Genomic DNA, 23,039 nt, shown 5'->3' on the forward strand with positions numbered 1-23,039 from the left:
ACAGGTGTATGTGCCGTCTAGTTTTCTTTCCAATCTTTTGGTGACTGTCCAGGTTGTAGCACCGTAAACAAGGACAGACAGTAGATCAATGAGATGCTTAAAGGGGGAACTTCTGGTAAGCCTTGGTGGGGGACTTGATATAACAACACTGGGTCATTTAGAGCTGACAGCGAGATAGATGAATTCCGACTGACAGACGAATGTAACATCGATGGAACAAGGAGAAGATACACACACTCACAAGTCCAACCATCAAATATATATGAAACGTTGGTGTCTTTGTTTTTCCTGTTCGCTTTACTCGATTCTTTTACTTTGTGGACCCACTAACCCTTATCTATGAGTGGCTTCCGGGCCTTGATAAGTGGTGACCACCTTGTAAAAAAAAAAAATAAAAAATAAAAACGTTCTTTCCCATCGACAATTGCCAGCAAGAAAATGACTGTAGAGGTGTAAGTCATTTTGACTTTTAGAACGGTTTCAGATGGTTCGCTGTTACACACAAGTCCTGGGAGATGACTTGTTTGTAGTAGACAGTTCCACAGAACAAAATATTCTTACCGTGTCGAAACCCGGGAAAAGAACATGTGAAATTGCTCCAGAAAAGGTTTAATATTTATGAAGCAATTCTGGTTTCTGATTGGTTGGTAGCAGAACGTGAATTAATTTGATTCATCAGTTCTTAGCAGCATCGTTTATAAATAGAATCGTCCGACTGTGTGGGATCATACCCCATTAATACAACCAAAATATTGCAACAATGACAATCTGGCAATTAGAAAAATAGTTGAACGAAAAATCCACAACACACGACATTGGGGGGGGGGGGTCGGCTTTATGTCGGTGGATTACGCGTGGTGTCACATATACACCACTCTTCTTCTTAGTCAAAGAACATTTCTCTAACTATCCGTCATTGGAACATAATCCCCTTTCATCGTTTGAAGCTCCTTCATGTACAAGTATTTGTTTTACTCTCAAAATAACATGTCGATAAGTCCACATCATCGATCCAGTTCAGCACAAGCAAAACATTGTTCATATATATATAATGTTTTACTAAAGATGACGTGGATCTTAGAAAAGGTGGGTCAGGCGTGTTGTCACATATGAATGAAGTGTTCAGTTTGTAAATGTTCGCAAGTCAAACCTGATTCCATTAAGGTTACTCACACCTGTCTCTCTTCAAAACCACTATTCGCCCATATATGGAATATTACTGTCACATCTGGGCTGGTGCATCTGCCACTGGTCTCTCACTCCTAGATAGGTTGGTGACTCTTTTTTGAACTCTAATAGGTCACACAATATCAGCTAAACTCCAACCTCTATCCCAACGCCAAAATGTGGCCTTGTTGTGCCTGTTTTACAAGTACTTTACAAGGTTACAAGTGCTCAGACGAGCTCATAGCACTAGGACCCACTTGACGTAATTTCCCCTTACAAAATTGACAAGCAACAAAATTCCACCCCTACACTGTAGAGACCCTTAGATGCCGTAAACTTTTCTACTCAAATAGCTTCTCCTCTAAAACTGGTAAACTTTGGAATTTCCTCCCATACCCTTGCTTCCCTGACTGTACTTACATGCGGAAGTTCAAGTATAATGTAAACAGACATCTTGCTGCCCAACTCCCTACATAATATCCTGCAAATCTGGTCCCAAATTGTAGCCCCTTATGACTTAGTGGCATTTGTTAGAGGTGAAAAAACATTTTTAACAAAAAAAAAAAGTTCCTTGGCTTGTGCGATTACAATACGTTGACCTTAAAGAAGGCATTTGGTGTCCACGGTAGCAAGATGCTCTAGGTGCCGATTCATAAAATCTGAGGTTGTAAATCCATGTTTACAAGGAGATGAAATTCAGTGCGTCATTCTCTAAACATGTTAATGGAGAAAAGAGATTGTCTTTTGAATGTGCGTGGCAACAGGAAGTTAGTTGCGCTACCAAGCATTTGCGGTGATTATAAGAACTATGCAACTAAGGGCGACAATTTGCCATGAGGTTATTATTAAACTGGAAGTTGCTAATGGGTTGTCTGTGTGTGCAAGCTTTTTCTGATACTAGAATTTCACAGATCTGTTTTCTACACTATCCACTTTTTTGATGGGAAGGGTTACAGTTTGTAAAAATGTAGCAGATTTTTTCATACGCTCATAACTATCTGCTATTTAAGGTGTTTGCAAATGCGGTAAATTATTTGTTTAAAATCTATATATCTATAAAAGTGAACGTGTCTGTCTGTCTGTCTGTGTGTCTGTCTGTCTGTGTACATTTCCCTACGCAATAACTCTGTCAATTTTTAGTCTATAGACTCGAAATTTGAAATACCGGGTACTGAGATTTGGGAAAATCGATGTGACGGGTGTCAGCCAGAAATTTGGCTGTTAAGGGGTCAAATTTCAACGATTTGACCTTTAAGAACTCTACCAAACTCCTCCGACAATTTTGGGTCTAGACACTTGAAATTTTAGATTTAGGTTCCTTGAACATGGATCTAACTTAATAAAGTGATTTGAGCCCGAAACAATAAATTTTAAGGGATCATAATAGGGGTCAAAGTTTTAAAAAATTAACCATTTTTTTTGTTTTTTTGCTTTTTTTGCACAGCATACACCTCCAAACACCCGAGCAACGCCGGGCACCCCTGCTAGTATAGTATAATTTTAAAATTGCTGTCTTATGCATAAAGATCTTCTCAGCCATTACCATCTCTTTTTGATGGCGGAGGGTTTATTGTCTATAAAAATATTGCAGATTTTTTACCTACACTCATGACTATCTACTATTAAAATGCTCACAAATTCAATGAATTCTTTCTTTAAATAATATTTAAAACTGCTACAATTACATACAGAGACCTTTCCCCTAGCCATCACCACTTCCTTTTGGATAGGAGAGCTGGTAAAATATTGTAAACTTCTGTTGTATTACTTTTTGATTTACTAAAAAAATGTTGCAAAACTTCAATAAACTTCCTAATTGTCTTCCCTTGTCTCAGGTGAAACTCTTCAAAAGTGAAAAAAAAACCCCAAAAATCTCTTAAAAACCTGAAATGCAGACGTGCCAAATTCTGCTGAATTGATGAGTTAATAAATTTCACTATAGATTTTTTTTTTATTTGATTACGAGTGACGGTGCCCGGTCATAAAATATGCTTAAAATATATTTTGGTTCATATTATATTGTACCTTATATATAGTACTAATTTCAAAGGTTTTTTTTTTTTTAATTGACTTGGGTGCCATCAGCCAGAATCAAAATCAAAACATTTAATGCTCCAGCCGCGTTCCCTACCATTTTAACTATCGACAAATAGATAAAAATATTTAAAATTAAATAACTTCAGTCTATGAATGAATTTGCGCATGTGCAAAAGTAATAGAAATGTGTCGGCAATTTGAAATGAGCATTTTGTATTTCAACTTGTCGACATATTTCTGTATGCATTATTCATCCATCTGAACAAACATGTTACTTGTGGATAATTACTACTTCGTGTTAATTTCAGTGTTATTTAGCCAGTAGTTTAAGCATTTATCGGTTAAATCTTTCCACACAGATACACATACATCCACTGTTTTATTTATATAGATTTTTTTTTTTCTTTCTTTCGCAGGGAGCCTCGACAAGCTGTACGCATTCCATTATACAACCGACACCATGCCACAAAGTTATGGTTGGGAAATGTTCAACTTCCGCATGGAATATGAGCGAATGGGCATTCCAAACAGCAAATGGGTCCTGACAAACATCAATAAAGAATATGATGTAAGCAAATAAAACAAATAAAAATGTTTTTTGTCCAGAATTCCTCTATATTAAAAAAACAAAAACAAAGAAAAATCTGCATGATGTATGTACCTGTGACGAAACGAAAATATCATATTCCAAAAATCACGTAAATTGATCAAGTAGTTTTATTTTTACAAAGAAAATCATTTTTAAGCAATTAATGGAAATCTGTAGACATTAGAACATCAATCTTGCAAGTTGGAATTATTGTTGAGTTATCTTTTGTTTTTTTTTTTTTTGAGATTTTTTTTTTTCAAAATAGTGGGCGAGACAGTCATGTCTTGGATGCTTATAAAATTTGATTTTCTTTATAAAAATAAAACTACTTGATCAATTTATGTGATTTTCAGAATATGATATTTTTGTTTTGTCACGAGTATATGCATTATACAGATTTTTCTTTATTTTTGTTTCCTAATATGGAGGGGTACTAGACAAGAACCTCAAAAATATATATATTCAGATCTTTACAGTCATCATGGATGCGAGTTTCCACTTTAGCAGAATTCTGTTTTTTGTTTTTTTGTTTTCAAATACAGAAAAGTTGGTTTTTACCTCCTAAATCGCTAAAGCCTTCCTACCTAGGTGAATATGCAGCTTTTTTGTCGAAATCTGCATTTTCTTTTAATATTGAAAAGATGATTTCTGCAAATCGCTAGAATTTTACCTCCTTATTTTTTTTATTGCTATTTGAATGGATTTTAATTTTCTTTGTTTTTTTTCTTTTTGTTTTTTTTCTTTTTGTTTCCTGTCTGTTTTCTCTAGCTATCCAGAGCCAGTCAATCTGTAAAGGGGAGATAACTCCATTCACTGTTAATACTATTTCAATTCATCATCATCATCATATACACTTTAACATCTGTTTTACATCATGCTGGCATATGTTGGACAGCTTTTAGTAATTGACTTCCAAGCTAACTTATCTCTGGCCATGTGTTTATTTGTCTCTGTTTCTCTCAAGTTTATCTTTATCACTTCCTCCCATGTTTTCCTTGTTTTTTTTCTTTTTTTTACAAAAGAGTCACCACTTATCAAGCTTATCAAGGCCCGGAGGCCAATCAAGGATAAAGGTTAATGAGTGTACAGTAGTCAATGGGAAAATGCCATTGTAATCATTAGTAGTGGAAATTTGGTAAATTGGATTACTTAAGGGGAACGGCTCATCAAGAACTTGTTTACGTTGGACTTGAAGACGACAATATTATAGTCAGTTGGAAAGCAGGAAAACTGAACAGTTCCACAGGTGTGCAGTTCTAAGAAAGAAGCTTTATTCATGGAATCTACGTTTATGTTTAGACACAGATAAAAAGTTGGGGAAATTATAGATAATGGTTTCAGATAGACGAGTGTTTTTATGAAAGTCAGGCTAGGGGTGAACATAGATTCGAGCTCAGTGGCTTTACTCTCTTTAAAATGTTTAATCGGTTCTAAAATCATACAGTATTTATCAATATATGTGAACAAGACAAATGGCAGCAAGCTGACCCTTAAATACATGAAGTTTGTAAAAATAAGTTAAAACAAAAAAATTATACAAAATAGTGTTACAAACCCACTCTACCCATATTAATAAAATGATGTTGCATCTCTGGAATATGTAATGTATAGTTTTTAAATTATTTGTATACTTTTTTTGCCATATACATCTGCCATATTTATTTTAGCGATTCTATTTTTACAATTTATATCTGCACTACCAAGGAATGCCTGGCATTACCCAGTCATAAAGTATGCTTAAGTATGATATTTGAATTTATGCAGATTTTGTATTTAGAGTTAATTTGCTATCAATTATTTCATATTATATCGTACCCAATAGATAGTCGTGATTTCAAAAGTAAAAAAAAAAATATGACTTAGTTGCCATCAACTAGAATTGAAACTGAAACTAAAATTTATAGCACTCCAGCTTGAGATGTCACCAAATCAGCCATTGTCAGTTGGTTAAGAAATAGCTAAAAATAAACTAAGATTAACATTCAAATCTATGTATATTTGCGCATGCATAGAAGAGCAATTTAAGTCAACTTATGCTTGCCAAGTTTTCATTTCTTTTAATTTTGAACCCTTACCAACTATTTTGACTGGGTAAAGATTTATAAAAAAAATTGCTCACAAAAGATACAATCATTTGAGCTGCCTTGCGCCACTCTGCGACCTTTCGTCTGATAGGAGGTACAGTTTGAAGAAATGGTGACAGACATACAGTTTTATAAATATATATATGTTTTTTTTTTTTTGTAAAACTCATTTCTTTCTTTTTTTTATTCTCTTTCAGATCTGTGATACTTACCCTAGGTACCTGTATGTTCCTGCTACAGCTACCACTCCAGTTTTAGTTGGCAGTTCTAAATTTCGGAGTAGAGGCCGCCTCCCAGTCTTGTCTTATTACCACAGAGAAAATGAGGTAAATTCGGATTACAATTATTTCATTGATTTCTTCACGTTCCTTTGAAATATCCAGCAAGTTCTGTTCAGATCTTTTTTTTTTTACTCATGTTCACCCCTTACAAAGCATATTGCCACTTGGACATAAGGGGCTACTATTTGGGGCCATGTCTAGGAAAGATTAACAAGATATTTGTTTATATTACATTTAAACTTCTGCATATCAGTTCAGCCAGAGAAGCAGGAAGGGAATTCCAAAGTCTAGCTGTTCGAGGGAAGAAACTATTTGCATAGAAAGCTTTCTGGCATTTAGGGACAACAACAGTAAAGAGGTGAGATCTTGCTGCTAAGCGGGTTTGTCGGGGATATGTACATCAAGGTACGTCTCTGAAATTTAATAGAAATCATGGAAATGTTAAATTTAATAGAAGATCATCTTTAGAACTCAACATCTGCTTATGAATTTGAAAGAAATAAATAACGTTTAGAGAGAGTTTAAGCTAGTCTATATATATATATATATATATATATATATATATATATATATATATAGACAAATATTACATAGTCGCTACACAGAACATGCTAATGTTTTGGACAACTGGTTGGCAAAAACCAAAAGTCCATGATTTTATGACCCCTACAAGCATCTATTTATATAAAGGGCAAATGAGCGCAAGCGTTTGTTTATGTCCACGAAAGGCTTTTTGGGTGGGGTTCTCGCATCGGTTAGATTCCGGGAGAAGTTTTCTCATACTTCCTAAATCATAATATCTCAGATTCGCAAACGGACATCGTCTCTATCTTTTTTTGATCGAGTTAAACAAAATTCCCACTGTGCAGTCGTCTCTCTACTGTTTGTTTGTCTTTTTCATATAAATAAAGTGAGACTATTGAGCGCAACTACCTGGCCTTCCGGCCGGGTAGCATCTGTTCTGTAATTGGTCCTTGGTCAGTGTAGGGGAAACCCTTCATACTGAGACAATCACTATTTATTTAGATACTTGCCAGAGTGGAACTGGTTTTTCCCCCACATTAAAAACGACCTCGTATCTAATTTGCTTTCATAAGAGGTTTAAAAGCAATGCCATTTTTTCAAGTCATCTTTTGTTTTTAGCTTGACTATGTTAAATTTGAACACTTTACACTTCTGGTCACATCATGGCGTAGCGGTAAGACGTCAGATTTTCTTGCACTTTCTTTTCCGCCTTTGTGTTGTGGGTTTGAGCCTGCCTGCCTACTACCACTTTTTATTTTGCTTAACACACACCTCCAAACACTCAGGCGACCGTGGGGCTAGTTTAAGACAGTTCAAACTTTTTCTTTCTTTCCTTTTTTTTCTATGAGCTTTTTTTTTGTTTTTACTGTCTGAATTCTGACATTTGTTTCCATGGCATATCAACCCTTTTTAATTCATCAACATTATCACGTTAGGAAATATCTAAAATTTAAGGTTTAAAGAATTTTGCCTTGAGTATGATGATGCCATGTCCGAAAATGTTTTAAGGTTTTCTGATCATTGGCGTGACTGACCCAAATGTTACATTAAATGTCCTAGAAACCGTACCAGACTGTAACAATTGGCCAGTATCTGTCGGTTAGACGTCTTTTTATCTTGGTGAAGATTAAAGGCATACTTAGGATGTTGGATGTGGCTGGCTCTTTCAGTCAGGACTACATCTTCACTCTGGTGGCTCCCTTTGGCTGGAATCGTCTTGATGCTAGGACTGTCTCCACATTTTGAGGCAGGTACAAAACTATGCACGACATACAGAAGTTGCAATATATATGAGAAATAATCTTGTCTATTTATTTTACAAACAGAATATTACAAAACAAATTACAGATCATAATTACAAATTACTGATCATAATTAATTTTCACAATTAGCTCTAAAACTAACTAGCCCTAACTAGTGCTGAGGGAGGGGGGTGCCCCCCCTTTCATTTACGGAGAGACAAAAAGATACGTCTTACTCCATGGCTGACGGAATGGAAAAAAGATTGAGGGAATCAAAATTGCTTTGTGGTTCACTTTCTTCTGTATTACTTTGCACGAGACTCAATCACCTCCTGGCAATGCTGGGGGGTGGGGGTGGGGAGGAGCACAATGGCCCATGTTACTATCAAAATATAGTGCCACAATAATCATTTAATGCATAAAACCCACTGTTCATGGCTGGTTAAAAAAAAAAAACAAACAATGTATTTAATTGTTAGTGATTAGTCTATTTTTTATTAATTAAAATAAACAAAAAACATAGTATTAATTATAATAATAATTAATACTATGCATTTACGAATATACCTTATGGAGTGTTTAAAAAAATATTTTAAAATGTTGAAGCTGACCAAAAAAATTGTTCATAAAACGATGTTTAGTAGAGAAGCCAACACACACAAAAAATGTTTGGTACTTATCCGGATAGTGAGCTGTGCTGAAATAATAACATTATTTAAAAAGCCATTCTTAACATGGGGAGGGCGTTTTGTACCTATTCTGTATTTTGGAGCTTTACCTTGTTTCAAATTAACATGTTTCATATTTTTTAATTATTTTAGAAAAATTACAAATCGTGATCGTGTTTTCTTTTACTCTGAAGTATTTAATAGATACTGAAAATTACTTAAAAAAATATACTGATACTTTCTTTTGTAGGCTGCCATTTGTCGTTGTAGCCAACCATTGGCTGGTTTCAGTGCCCGTTGTTTAGAAGATGAACAAATGCTTAATGCCATCCTTAAATCAAATCCTAATTCTCCATTTATGTATGTTGTTGACACACGGCCAAAGGTAAGTTTTATCAACTCTTGAGTAAATTTTTATTGTTTTTTAAATAAAAATTTTTTCCTGAAATTAAAAATTAACACAAGCATTCGCATTTCATCTTAAAAATTCAGAATTGCATTAAAAAAAATTTTATTTAAAAAAAAAACATAAATTAAAAAAATAAATAAATTAATTAAAAAAATCAAAATGAAAATTTAAAAACTTGAAAAAAAAAAAATGCTTACATTTCCAAGAGGAGGAAAAAAATGATTAAATTTTTATTGTTTTTTAAATAAAAATTTTTTCCTGAAATTAAAAATTAACACAAGCATTCACATTTCATCTTAAAAATTCAGAATTGCATTAAAAAAAAATTTTATTTAAAAAAAAAACATAGATTAAAAAAATAAATAAATTAAAAAAAAAATAAAAATGAAAATTTAAAAACTTGAAAAAAGAAATATGTTTACATTTCCAAGAGAAGGAAAAAAATGATTAACAAAAAGCTGCTTGAAAAAGCCTCAACCGAGGTGGAAGCGTTTTCTATGTCTTTAAAGGTAAATGAATATTTGTTTTAAAGAAAAAAAAAGCTTACATTGTTTTGATTCATTCAAGAAAATTTCTAAAAGAAAAATGTCTTCCTATTTTAATTTGTTTTATTTAAAAAGAGATTTGAAAAATATATTTTTAATTCTGCAATGCTTTTCAATGGCTGTTCAATATTGGATCTGATACCCTTGCACATGTCACTAGTTTGTGCTCTCTACACAAGATTTAGGCATTGATAAACTTAAGGTATATCTTGTTGAACTTGGAAATCTTTCTGTTAAACTCCACTGCAGATTCCCAGGATTGATAGATTTCTGAGTTTGACAAGATGTACCTGAAGAAGGTTGGAGGTTTCATTGATTGAAACATTGTGAAAATGATACTCAAGATGAGAACAGTAGTTCGAAGAATTTAAATAATACGAATGCTTGATAATTATTTTTTTTATTATCTGGATTGTTAGTTGTTTTTCTCACATTTTGGCTGATGTAACCTCCAACCTTCTTCAAGTGCATTCACACTGGATGTTATTATTGATTGGTGAAAAACGTTTGTTTTTTATGTGTCCCCAACAAACATAGCCATTAGAAATTCCAAATTCAACTAGCACCAAATCTATTTCTTTCTCTTTTTTTTTTTTTTTCTTTTTACAATACATCCAGGTCCATCCCATTTTTCTGATATGATGTTTGTTTATTTTTGAGATAAGAATGGATAATTATTTTTTATATTATTTGGATTATTTGGACGATTGTTCTCATCTTGGTTGTTTTTCTCACAACATTTCGACCGATGTAACCTCAGACTGTCTTCAGCTCCATTCACACTGGGCGTTGTTGGTGAATGGCGAAAATCTTTTTTTTGTTTCTCCAAATTTAAAATGCAAATGCCGCCAAGTCTATATCTTTTTTTTTTTTTTTTTTAAATAAATCTGTTCCTTTTTTTTTTTGGTATGATGTTTGTATATTTTTGAGATGGAGAATGACAATTATTTTCTGTATCATTTGGATTGTTCGGAATATTGTTCTTGATTGTGATTGAATTGAGTTTAAAAATGTTCAGAAAAAAAAAACAACCAATGTACATATTTTGTGTTCCTTGAATTTTTTTTTTTCTTCATATAATTTTTTTGTTATTTCTATTTTTTTTTTTTTTTTTTTTTTTTTTGTCATCAGATCAATGCTGTTGCTAACAAAGCTGCTGGAAAAGGTTATGAGAGGGAAAGCTTTTACTCAAACATCAAATTCCAGTTTTTGGGTATCGAAAATATTCATGTCATGCGAAGTAGCTTGCAAAAGCTTCTTGAAGGTAATTAAATTGAGAGCATTTTTGTACTATTTCTTTTTAATTAAATTGTTAAAATATTAATTTAAAAAATGTTTAAATTAATATTTTAAATTATTGAATTGATTTTTTGGTGCTTGCGTATTATAATTGGATATCTAAAAAGTTTTACAAAATGCAAGTCAAAACAATGAACAGCGTGGAACAATAAAATTGTCGTCCTAAAGAAAACAACACTACAGCTTTATTTTAAAACTTTTATTGAAAAAAATCAATTCAAGTAACTTGATTATCTAATAGGGCTGATATCTATTCAATGTAGCCGCCTTCAGCCTCAATCACTGCTTCGATACAGGTCTGGAACTGGGAGCATGCCTTTTCCACAAAAGTGAGCTTGGCAAATACTCGGCGGATGGCAGTGATCAGACTGGCTGTAGTGTTGTGGGAGGTCATGTTGGTGATGTTCTTGACGTATGACCAAACGAAGTAGTCCAGCGGGTTCAGGTCGGGGGGAGTAGGTGGGGCCGTGAGAGAAGAGTATAAAGTCATAGCACTCCTTCTGACACCAAGCCTGGGTCTCTTTGGACTTATGGGCTAGTGCTGTGTCCTGCTGCCACACTCACGGTCTGCGAGCAGCCATCTGATTGCGCCAGGAGATCACCATACTTTTCAGCAAATCCAGGTACACTTTGGTATTAACTTTCAAGCCGACTTCAAAGCCACATTAAAGACCATAACCGTGGGTCGTCTGATGCGTTGAACTGTGCTCTCAACTGTCCAGATTTGCATTTTGAGGGTGCTGGCAATGGTCCTGTTGTCATAACTTGGATCAGTAGAGAGCATGAGTTGTACAGCAGCGCATCTCTGATCTCACTCATTGAACATTGTGCCGCTTTCAGACATGATAGAAGGCTCCTATCGTTCTTGCGATTTGTACACAAGTGGCCAACTAATAGATGGTCTGTAACAAAAAAAGAAAACCGGTTTTCATCAAACGGAAATGGAATCATGTTGTCTTTTCTAGGGTGACAATGTTATCGTTCCACCCTGTAATTATGTTATATTGAAATTAGTAAAAATTACAATAAATGATCAAGCAGAATATCTTCTAGAAAAAAAAAACTAAGAACATTGTTATTGTATTATCGATCTGCCATTTTTTAATTTATAATAGTGAAAATTAGCTGAATACAAAGATGATACAGAATTGGTCTCAATAGACTAATTCAACAAAACTGCATTATTCAATGAATTTTTTTTTTAATTATATTTTTCTACACTATTATTTTTCGTAATTTTTTTAATTTTAACATGGCATGTAATTTATTTAATAGTGTTTTTACTTAAAATGCATTTTTGATATCCAATTACACAATTACCAATTTTTAAAAATTAAAATTATTATTTATTATTTTAAAATTAAATTTTAAAAAATTGTTTTAATTCCAAAATTTTTATATTTAATTGTCAATTATTTGTTCACTAAAGGACAGTTGTTTTATATGTAATATTGATTATTAATAATTTGGACAGTAGCCTATCCCTATCAATTTGAAATTAAGTATAGGTTTCTATGTTCAATTATTCATTCCTTGGATGTCAACAAGGCCAGGTTTCATCAAGTGGGTGGGGGTTGGTTTATCAGCATTATTATGTATTACTTTGGAAAGGAGGTGTTGATTTTTCAGTCATTCACAATGTTGTCTTGAAAAACAGGGGGAAAAAGAGATAGTGAAGTTGGTTATAGTCAGCTAACATACTTCCTAACTTTTCTCATCATGCTACCAGAGGCGGTGACAAGCCAAATCAGTTCCTTCGCTATTATTTTCTCTTACACCTTAGTCTTTTTCTCATGTATCTCCTCTGTGCATGCCCTCTTTATTTAATAATCATTGAAAAGTTGTTTTTTGGGGGTCTTATTTTAATTAAGAATTATTGAAATTAGCTTTATTTTTTAAGAATTATTAAAACACTTTTTTGCTCCTTTTTTTTTTTTTTTTTTTTTTTTAAAGAATTATTGAAAACACTTTTTAAAATCTTTTAAAACTATTTTTGTAATATTATGTATTGGATGTGTTTTTTATATGATGTTTAAAATTTTGTTATTTTGATTTCAATAATTTCATTTGTTATTTTGATTTCAATAACTTTATTTGTTATTTTGATTTCAATAATTTCATTTGTTATTTTGATTTCAATAATTTTATTTGTTATTTTGATTTCAATAATTTCATTTGTTATTTTGATTTCAATAATTTTATTTGTTATTTTGATTTCAATAATTTCATTTGTTATTTTGATTTCAATAATTTTATTTGTTATTTTGATTTCAATAATTTTATTTGTTATTTTGATTTCAATAATTTCATTTGTTATTTTGATTTCAATAATTTTATTTGTTATTTTGATTTCAATAATTTAATTTTGTTATTTTGATTTCAATAATTTAATTTTGTTATTTTGATTTCAATAATTTAATTTTGTTATTTTGATTTCAATAATTTAATTTTGTTATTTTGATTTCAGTAATTTTATTTGCTATTTTGATTTCAATAATTTTATTTGTTCTTTTGATTTCAATAATTTTATTTTTATACTTTCATAAATATATATTTATTATATAAATTCAAATAAAAAACTTATTTTTAAAATTCAATCAATAAAAACTTGTTTTTAAAATTAAAAAAAATACTTTTATTTTTATAATTTAATAAACATATATTTCTTATTAAATTTTTAATAAAATAACAATTTTTATTTTTTTTAATTTTGTTATTAAAAGTGCAAATAAAGACTAATTGTGTTAATTTTTGCCTGTACAATTTTGTCAATTTTTATTGTATATGTTTCAATAATGTCCCTTTTCTTCTATTTTATTTCAATAAATCGTTTTATAATAGAAATACTGAAGAAGAATAAAAGTGAAGGAACTGATTTGCCTTGTCACCGTTTCCGGTAGCAGCCATGCCGGAAGTTAAAAAGTACACTGACTGAAAAGTTTTAATATTACACACAATTTTTAACCTTTTATGTATATTCTAGCAGAGGTACCTGGCGTTGGCCAGGTGTGGAGAGGTGATGTAGTAAGGAACCCCGGTAGACACCTCGAGTGGAGAGAGGCGTTTTAAAAAACCCGTAACGTGAAGGAGGAAAAGGTGAAAAAAAAAAACTAACGCCTTAGCTGATGCATCCATCGTGAAACCGGAAGTCGCGAGCATTGGAATTAAGGGTAGTCAATCAGAGGAGACGATGACTTATGAAAATGTTGATGAAAAAAAGCGACGCCATCTTGTAAAAAAACGGCCCAGTTGAGGGTGAAGGAATTAATATTTTTGGCCAATTTTTTTCTATTTGTCGTCCGAAAAATCGAGGTTTAAAACGATACCAACGCATCTGTCAAAAGTTTTTGTGAGACATGCAAGCATGCATACACACATTTTGCCTTTAATATAATAGATATTTTTATGACTCTAGGCATAACCCGAACTCGGGCATTACTAGTCTAATATAAATATCAAGAAAATTTTTTCTTTTCAAAATTGACTGAAAAATGAGAATAATACAAAAGCTGACATTATTTTCTTATGAATGTATTATTTAAAAAAATTTTTCTTTTAAAAACACATTTCAGTATGTGAGTTGAAGAATCCCTCCATGTCGGCATTCCTATCAGGTCTGGAGAACAGTGGCTGGTTAAAACATGTTCGTGCTGTCATGGAAACCTCTGCTTTTATTGCTAAGGTATGTGATAAAAAAATATATATATATATGTATGTATATATATATATATATGTATATATATATAAATGTATATGTATGTATAAATGTATATGTATGTATCTATGTATATGTATGTATATATATATATATGTATGTATATGTATGTATAAATGTATATGTATGTATAAATTTATATGTATGTATCTATGTATATGTATGTATCTATGTATATGTATATATATATATATATATATATATATATATATATATATCCCAAATCAAAATTTTCAACCATTTAATGTGGGCACATATCATTGCCTCCGTTCAGTCTCAAAAGACAATGGATACATTTCTGTAAGAGTAGTTGAGTGTGTAATCATGAGGCAAGGTTACACAATCCCAACCACACCCTTCCTGAATCAACACTGTTTAAGTTCAGTGGCAAGGAGAAGTCCAGGACGATTGGAAACAATGTCAAGATAAGCGGAGAGCACATACAGCACCTGGAGTTCCCAAATGATCACTCATTTTAATACTGACAGGCTCAATGTTGCTTAACTTAGTGATCTAACCGGAACCGGTGTGTCAATGTGATTATGTTGTATTTGTAAAACATAAACAATCATACCAAATTTTGTGAGTATGATTAGTCATTGAATTACGACTGTTCAAAATTTGTTAGAAATTAGAAAATTTGCCATCTTATGTGCTATTCATCCAAAAGCCAATATTCGTAGTGTATAATTAAAAATGCAGGCTTTGAACAAGTGAGAAACATATGGAAAACATTGCCAAGAAGGTGGGCTCCTTCTACCAAGTTAGAAAACTACTCTCACCTCACATTATTCTATAGTTCTGCAAAGCCATTGTTTGCCCATATATTGATTATTGTTACCACATCTGAGTTAATGCATCTGCCACTAGTCTCTTTTTCTTAGGCATGGTCTAAAAAGGAGTCTCAAATCTAATAGGTCCCATACTATCGGCCAAGCTCCAACCTCTGTCCCATCACCGCAACGTCGCATCCCTGTACCTATTTTACAAGTACTTTAATGGAATTTACCCTTATGAACTCATAGCCCTTGTGTCGCCTCGATGTAAATACTCCTGACTAACCCGACAAGCAGCAAAATTCCACCCCTTCAGTGTAGAGATCTCTAGACTGTTGAAAACTTTTATATTCTAATATTTTATTCCATCGAACTATTAATCTTTGGAATTCCCTCCCTCTTTCTTGTTTCCCTAACTGTACTAATGTGCAGAAGTTTAAATGTAATGTAAACAGCTATCTCGCTACTCAATCTACATAGTGCCTTTGTAGGCATGACCCCACATGGTGACCTTTTATGTTCCAGTGGCAATATGCAGTGTTTGGAGTTAAAAAAAAAAAAAAGATCCTCTCAAATCCTTTCGTCAACCACAACTGGGTAGAAGTTTTAAATAAACTGCAGTTATATTTTTGAGTGTCACCCACACTGAGGATTGAACTCTCAACCTTCAGAAGAGTGTAATTTTATAACTGAACTAGCAGGCTGCCCGGCATTACCTGGTCATAAATAGCGCTATGACAACAGCATATTCTTTTCATTGTTTTGACTCTCGAGTGTGTATCCATTGATATCTTATATGCTTTTATTTAGAGTAATGTGGTTCTCTGTTGATTAACTGTGTCGAATATATACTTGAGAGTCAAAATAATGAAAACAACATTCTGTTGTCAAAGCCCTAGTCATAAAATATGCATAAATATTATATTTTAATTCATTCATGTGCATGCGAGTATTATGTTTTTTCTAAACAGTCCACTTTTTTGTATGCAAATGCAAAAAAAAAATACTTGGGCTAAGATCGAAATCAAAACCAAAAGATAGTGATAACCATTAGGCCAGCTTGACAGGAACTTTAGAAAGTCTTTTTAAACCTACTTATTTTTAACATAATGAATCTGTCATTTCACGGTTGCACATTCGTGAAACAGTAAGCAAACAGATAAAAATCTGCCGACCCTCACATAACAATTTTTTAATTTTGTCTCCTTAGCAACCCATTTTTTTTTTTTTTTTTTTTTTTTTTTTTTTTTTTTCAGATAAAAACCGATTCAAAAGTTTTCCACATATCTGGATATCCTATATACCAAATTTCAAGCCTGTAGATCAAAAATCCATTGAGTATATAAGTTGAGAAGTGCCCTCACATGCAAACACATTTTCACTTTTATAGATATATAGATTAACCAAGTACTTTATCCACTATGCCATGGGTCAATATAAACTTGAGAATATAGGTTGAGAAGTGCCCTCACACACACACACACACATTTTCACTTTTATAGATATATAGATTAACCAAGTACTTTATTCACTATGCCATGGGTCAATATAAACTTGAGTATATAGGTTGAGAAGTGCCCTCACATACACACACATTCTCACTTTAATAGATAACTAAGTACTTTATCCATTATGCCATGGGTCAACATAAACTTGAGTATATAGGTTGAGAAGTGCCCACACACACACACACACACACACATTCTCACTTTAATAAATATATAGATTAACCAAGTACTTTATCCACTATGCCATGGGTCAACATAAACTTGAGTATGTAGGTTGAGAAGTGCCCTTACACATGCACACATTCTCACTTTTATAGATATATAGATCTACCAAGTACTTTATCCACTATGCCATGGGTCAATATAAAATTATATATATTTTTTTTTTTATTCAAATACATTTTGTATCCATTAATGAAAGTAAGTGATTATATATTTCCCTTTTCTTTTAAAGGCTGTGTCAGAGGGAGTAAGTGTCCTTGTTCATTGTTCAGATGGTTGGGACCGTACTGCTCAAACCTGTTCTTTGGCTGGTATTATGTTAGACCCCTATTATAGAACGTTAAAAGGATTTCAGGTGAGTATATTCTCCAGCTAACTACAAATCGTTACTTTCTTTTTTTTTTGTTTTTGTGACAAAAAATTTGATGGCTTGTTAGTGTATCAAATAATTTGCATGTCAGGTGACTGTTAGCTAAAACTTGTGCTCAGAATTATGGGATTTTTATAGTTGGGACAAATTCATCTGTGTGGGCAACTAATTTGCATATGCAAACACTTGTAGTCCATTGATCGCATTCATGGTCGCATCTACTTAATTGTCATATCACCTTAATGAACATATCTAAAAATTTAGAAAAAAGATGAGGTAGAAAATTAATTATTAATGAAAACAGTTTTCGAAGAGTTAGATTGAGTTTTGCTAAAAAAAGAAACCGGAGAGTTCGACTCCTAACAAGGGAGGTAATTATTTTCTGAAACCTTGAATCAATTTAGCTAAACTCAGTTTTTTTGCTAACTGTCTTCATTAATAATTAATCTTCAATCGCATTGTTTTCCATAATTTTTGGATATTTTCATTACTGCGACATGACAGCTAGATACCATTGGTTTTACTTCAAATTTAACATTTCGATTTTCGAATTTTACTTTTATAATGGAGAAGCACCTATGTTATTCCTATAAGGCAATAAGAAAAAAACATAAATAACATTACTTTCATTATTCTGTTGGACCTAATATTTTCTGAGAATAGAAAGTGGACATCGGGTTTACTTTCAGGAGTCTCGTAACTATCGCTTCAATTATTTTTTGTCCTTTTGTCTGCACATTCTATGATCTATGTTTCTGACAAAGGGGGGAAAATTGCTGATTCCTGGATCATATGAAATATCAAAATATTAGGTTGGTGCAAAAACAATATTGTTTTTTGATGTTCAACTTGTCGTTGTGACGTTCCACTGAAACGTTATTACTTTTAGAATATGGACCCGAACGTTGTATGTAGAAACAGGCGCGTGTTTGAATTATAATGAGCTAGAGTGTTGCCGTAAATCTTTTTGGGACTCAAAGATTGGTCAGCTCACTTCCAAAGGAGTAGCAGGACAAAGAAGTCCTGCGTGCTTGTCGAGTGTGCCTTTCAAATCATCACGTGTCTTTTCCTTTTTCTTCTCTTGCTTTCGATTTTTCTGCATATATTTGCATTTCATTCGACTATATGTTAAATTTATATTTGTATTTGCTGCAGCTTGGTTTTCCAGGGATTGTGTGTGTGTGTGTGGCTAAAAGTCAAAAACTACATAAGACACATAATGATAAATTGGGTGGAATGAGAGGGAGAGAGTTTTTGTGAGCAGAAACAGACTTATTTCGGATTTGGTCTTTTTATTATTTATTAGTAGGGCTAGGACAACAGCATATTCTTTCCTTTGTTTTGACTCTCGAGTGTGTATCCATTGATATCTTATATGCTTTTATATAGAGTGATGTGGTTCTTGGTTGATTAACTGTGTCTGACTGTCAGATATATACTCAAGAGTCAAAACAATGATAAGAATATGCTGTTGTCATAGCCCTATTTATTAGCAGACTGCCAGGCATAAAACACACTTAAATATATATTTTAATTCATGCAGATTACATATTTATTATTAGAGACAAATGTCTATTGATTATTATATTGTACCTAATATATAGTATTGAGATTATTATATTAAACCGAATAATAAGATCAAAACTATAAAAAAATATATATATATATGACTTGGATGCCATCAGCTAGAATCGAAATACTACTTCCATCCTTATTCTTTAGCCTCTGAGCCAGGCCCAAACACGTATATAATATACATATAAATTCACTGTCATCCCTTTTTTAAAAGATGGAATTGCCCAATCATTGAAAAGAAGATGCAAGAAAGCAAGCAAGGTCCATAGAGTTTTATAATTAGTTCCAATTTTATTTTTAATTTTAAACCTGTAGCAGCTATTTTTATTGCCTAAAAAATAAATCGAATTTGTTCCACAGGTCTACACCTCCTATATATCAAGTTTCAAGTCTGTAGATCAAAAATTGATAGAGTAGTTTGGTAGAGACTGTTGTGCACACAGACCGACAGACGAGATTACTTTATATATATATATATATATATATATATATAGAGAGAGAGAGAGAGAGCGAGAGAAGTTTTAAAAGAAAGATGTTCCACGTACTTTTTACACTCTTCTATTGTCGGTGCTCCTGGACAACATTGGGTAACCATGCTTGTATTATATGAAGCTGTTATGACATATGTTTGTTTCTGTTTTTTAATTTTTCTAGGATCTCATTGAGAAAGAATGGTTAGCCTTTGGGCATAAATTTATTGACCGTTGTGGTTTGCTTGGCACCGTCGATTCCAAAGAAATCTCCCCCGTGTTCACCCAATTCATTGACTGTGTGTGGCAAATGACACAACAATATCCGTGTGCGTTTCAATTCAACGAACGATTTCTGTTGACGTTACATGACCATGTGTATTCGTGCCAATTTGGCACTTTTATTGGAAACTGTGAAAAAGATCGGCTGGACCTCAGGTAAGTATAATTGTCTGAATATACAGCAACATTTGTATCTTTTTTTGAGTACATCATCTTCTCTTCATCATCATCATCTGATAACATCTTTGTCATCATTTTCATCTTCATCATCATCATCTTCATCCTCATCTTCATCCTCATCTTCATCTTCACATTCTTCTATTTAATGGCCATTTTACATGATACATGTGTTTTAAAAATTTACTTTCAAGTCAATTTATTTCTGGACAAGTTTTTATTTATCCCTCTTTCCTTCGTCCATCCTTACCCTTTCCTCCTATGCATTCATTGGCCTTGTATTTATTTGTATATACAAATAAATATAAAGTTATTGTCACACTAAAGTTAGTTAAAGAATAGTAAGAGTTATTTCCCTTGCATCGGGAATTTTAAACCTTATTTGGAAAAACAGATTAACGCAAACTGAACTTTTTATATTTTTTTCTAACATCCCTGAACTGTGTTCATCCTCAGTTCCGTTTCCACTAGAATCTTCAGATCATTCGGTTTTCTCTATAAAGATAAAAACAAAATATAACAAAATCCCAAATATCTCTCTCCATCTGAACCATATGTAACAGTGGATGGAATAAGCTATGTAGATTCAACAAAAACAAGAAAAAAAAAAAAAATATTAGTGATGGAATGATTCCAATATTTTTCCAGATTCCGATACATTTACAGATTCTGATTCTTTATAAATCTCTAAATATTTAACTATAAAAGTATTATTGTGTCCCAATTACTGTAAAAACTCACTTGTAGGGGATGATCTATAGATTTCAGTTTTACTGGAAGTTTAAATTAATAAATATTTATTATTATCAGCAGTGGAGTTAAATAAAAATTTTTTTAAATAATAATTAAAAAGGAATCGTTTTTGGCATCGGAAAATAGGCAAAAAGAATTTTGATACCTAAAAAAGTTCCAATTTTTCCAATTCCGATTAATCATCCCAACAATATAATATATATATATATATATATATATATATATATATATATATATATATATATATATATATATATATATATATATTGAAAAGCAGAGACAACTCCTGTTTGTTTCTCTTACAATCCATTTTTTCTTTTGACGTATTAGTTTCCGAACATGGAGGCTGAAAACGTTTGTGAATATGGCAAATTTCTTTTTACACTCGACCTCCATGTTCGGAAACTAGCATGGCAAAAAAAAAAAAAAAATCGATTGTAAGATAAACAAAAGTTATCTCTGCTCTTCAATGAAACGAGAAAATGCTGCCCAAATATACTATATGAAACAGCTGTAATGGAAAAATCCAGGAAATAAACGAATGTTATAAAAAAGAAAACGTGAGTCTTTGAATTTTCAACAAAATTTTGCACTATATATATATATATATATATATATATATATATATATATATATATATATATATATATATATATTGTATTGGCACTTGTACAGTTTAATCAAGACATTAAAAAATGAAAATATCGGAAAAAGATTATATTGTATGTATCCATTTTGGACTGAAGATCTCCAAAAATAATTTCACTTAATTTGATCAAGTAGTTTCTTTTACAGTGGAAAAACACATTTTCATGACAGTGCGTTGAAGATAGACATCTTGTAAAGCGCCAACACTCCCTCCCCTTCTTTAATACTAGCTTTTCTTCCTAAAAATCAAACCTCTTGCTCGGTATCATAACAAATTGTTTTTTCGCCGTAAAAAAAAAAAAGAAAAATACTTGATGAAATTAAGTGAATTTTTTTTCCGGAGAACTTCATTCCATAACGGATACGTACAATTTAAACTGTTTTTTTTTTCAATATTTTCATTTTTTAACGTCTTGATTAAACTGTACAAGTACCTTTGTATTAATAAAAGGTGAATTTGCATTGCTTGTTACACTGTTATTTCGTAATTCGAGTCAGTTTGTGTCGATCCGTTGCACTTCTGCATTGTATTGCATTCAATGAATTTTATTCGTATACACTTTTTAAAATAACTGGTATTTCTTTACACTTTTTTAAAAAAAATTTATCTGTCCTACTTTTGTATGTCATCTTTTCTAGGTTGGCCGAAAGGACATATTCACTTTGGGGATACATCCATAAGTATATGAATGATTTTGTTAACCCAATTTATCTCAAGGAAAACATGGCTACAAAACGTTCAGGACTTTTGTTTCCCAACACATCTCCTCAAGTTTTCAGGTTTGTTATTTTTTTTTGTTTTTATTTTTTTAACTTTTTCTGCTTTGTATTAAAGTGGTTTTTTTTTTGGGGTTTTTTTCCTTGTTCTCTTTCTTCTTTGAATTGGGGAGTCAGTCATGAGTGGAAACTTTTTTTTTTTTTTTTAAAGAAATGCCAGTCAAAGGTTCTTTGCAAAAGATTGTTTGTATTTTGAGGTTAAATTAAGTTTCTCTCTCTCTCTCTCTCTCTCTCTCTCTCTCTCTCTCTCTCGCTTTTTTTTATCACCCCCTTTATCTTTCACACACTATCTCTCTCTCTCTTATCGTCTCATTGTTTGAGCAAATTTTTCAAAGCGTTTAGTCAATGTTTTTAAAACAAAATACACAATTTTGAATTTCATTGACAAGCTTTTGATCTTATAATAGTATTTTAAAAAATTTTTTTTAGCTCTTTATGTCAAGTGGTATTATGCTCTGTCTGAAGTGATTTCCATCATAAAAAATAGATTCAGCAAATTTTTCAAAGAGTTTAGTCAATCTTTTTAAAACAAAATCCACAACTTTGAATGTTGTTTGGCAACATCAAATGACATCATGTCCTGTTTGGAGCGATTTCCATCATAAAAAAGTGTATGATATGTAATACTTTAAAATCCAGATGTAAATAAAGCTAGATTCAGGTATTGTTTGTACCTTGACTTCCATTTGTCAGCAAACCTACAGAAAATCAGAAGTTAACCAGTCTTTGCCTGACTTAAATTTTGACAGATGAACATACTAATGGCTCCACTGCCTTCAAACACCGGTTATCGTAACAATTTACAACAGAGACTAACTAGCACTTTTATTCTATCCTGATACCATCCTCCAAAAATATGCTTAATATAAATAACAAAATTTTACAAAAAAAAATGTTTATGAATAGAATTTTAAAAAATCA

The 23,039-nt window shown here is 32.0% G+C and overlaps 1 protein-coding gene across 2 annotated transcripts in view; it reads left to right on the plus strand.

The window, feature by feature from the left end:
* Positions 1-23,039, plus strand: part of LOC145259114 (phosphatidylinositol-3,5-bisphosphate 3-phosphatase MTMR6-like) — a 126,681-nt gene that overhangs the window by 89,371 nt on the left and 14,271 nt on the right. For both annotated transcript variants that reach the window (XM_080116782.1, XM_080116781.1), the window contains exons 4-11: positions 3,621-3,772; positions 6,075-6,203; positions 8,843-8,977; positions 10,678-10,810; positions 14,418-14,527; positions 17,299-17,421; positions 19,666-19,919; positions 21,981-22,121. In XM_080116782.1, coding sequence (XP_079972908.1) covers positions 3,621-3,772; positions 6,075-6,203; positions 8,843-8,977; positions 10,678-10,810; positions 14,418-14,527; positions 17,299-17,421; positions 19,666-19,919; positions 21,981-22,121 — 1,177 coding nt within the window. The remainder of the gene's footprint in view (positions 1-3,620; positions 3,773-6,074; positions 6,204-8,842; positions 8,978-10,677; positions 10,811-14,417; positions 14,528-17,298; positions 17,422-19,665; positions 19,920-21,980; positions 22,122-23,039) is intronic.

The sequence above is a fragment of the Euprymna scolopes genome, chromosome 34 (assembly GCF_053919585.1).
Source record: "Euprymna scolopes isolate OS-2025 chromosome 34, ASM5391958v1, whole genome shotgun sequence".
NCBI classification, from domain to species: Eukaryota; Metazoa; Mollusca; class Cephalopoda; order Sepiida; family Sepiolidae; genus Euprymna; species Euprymna scolopes.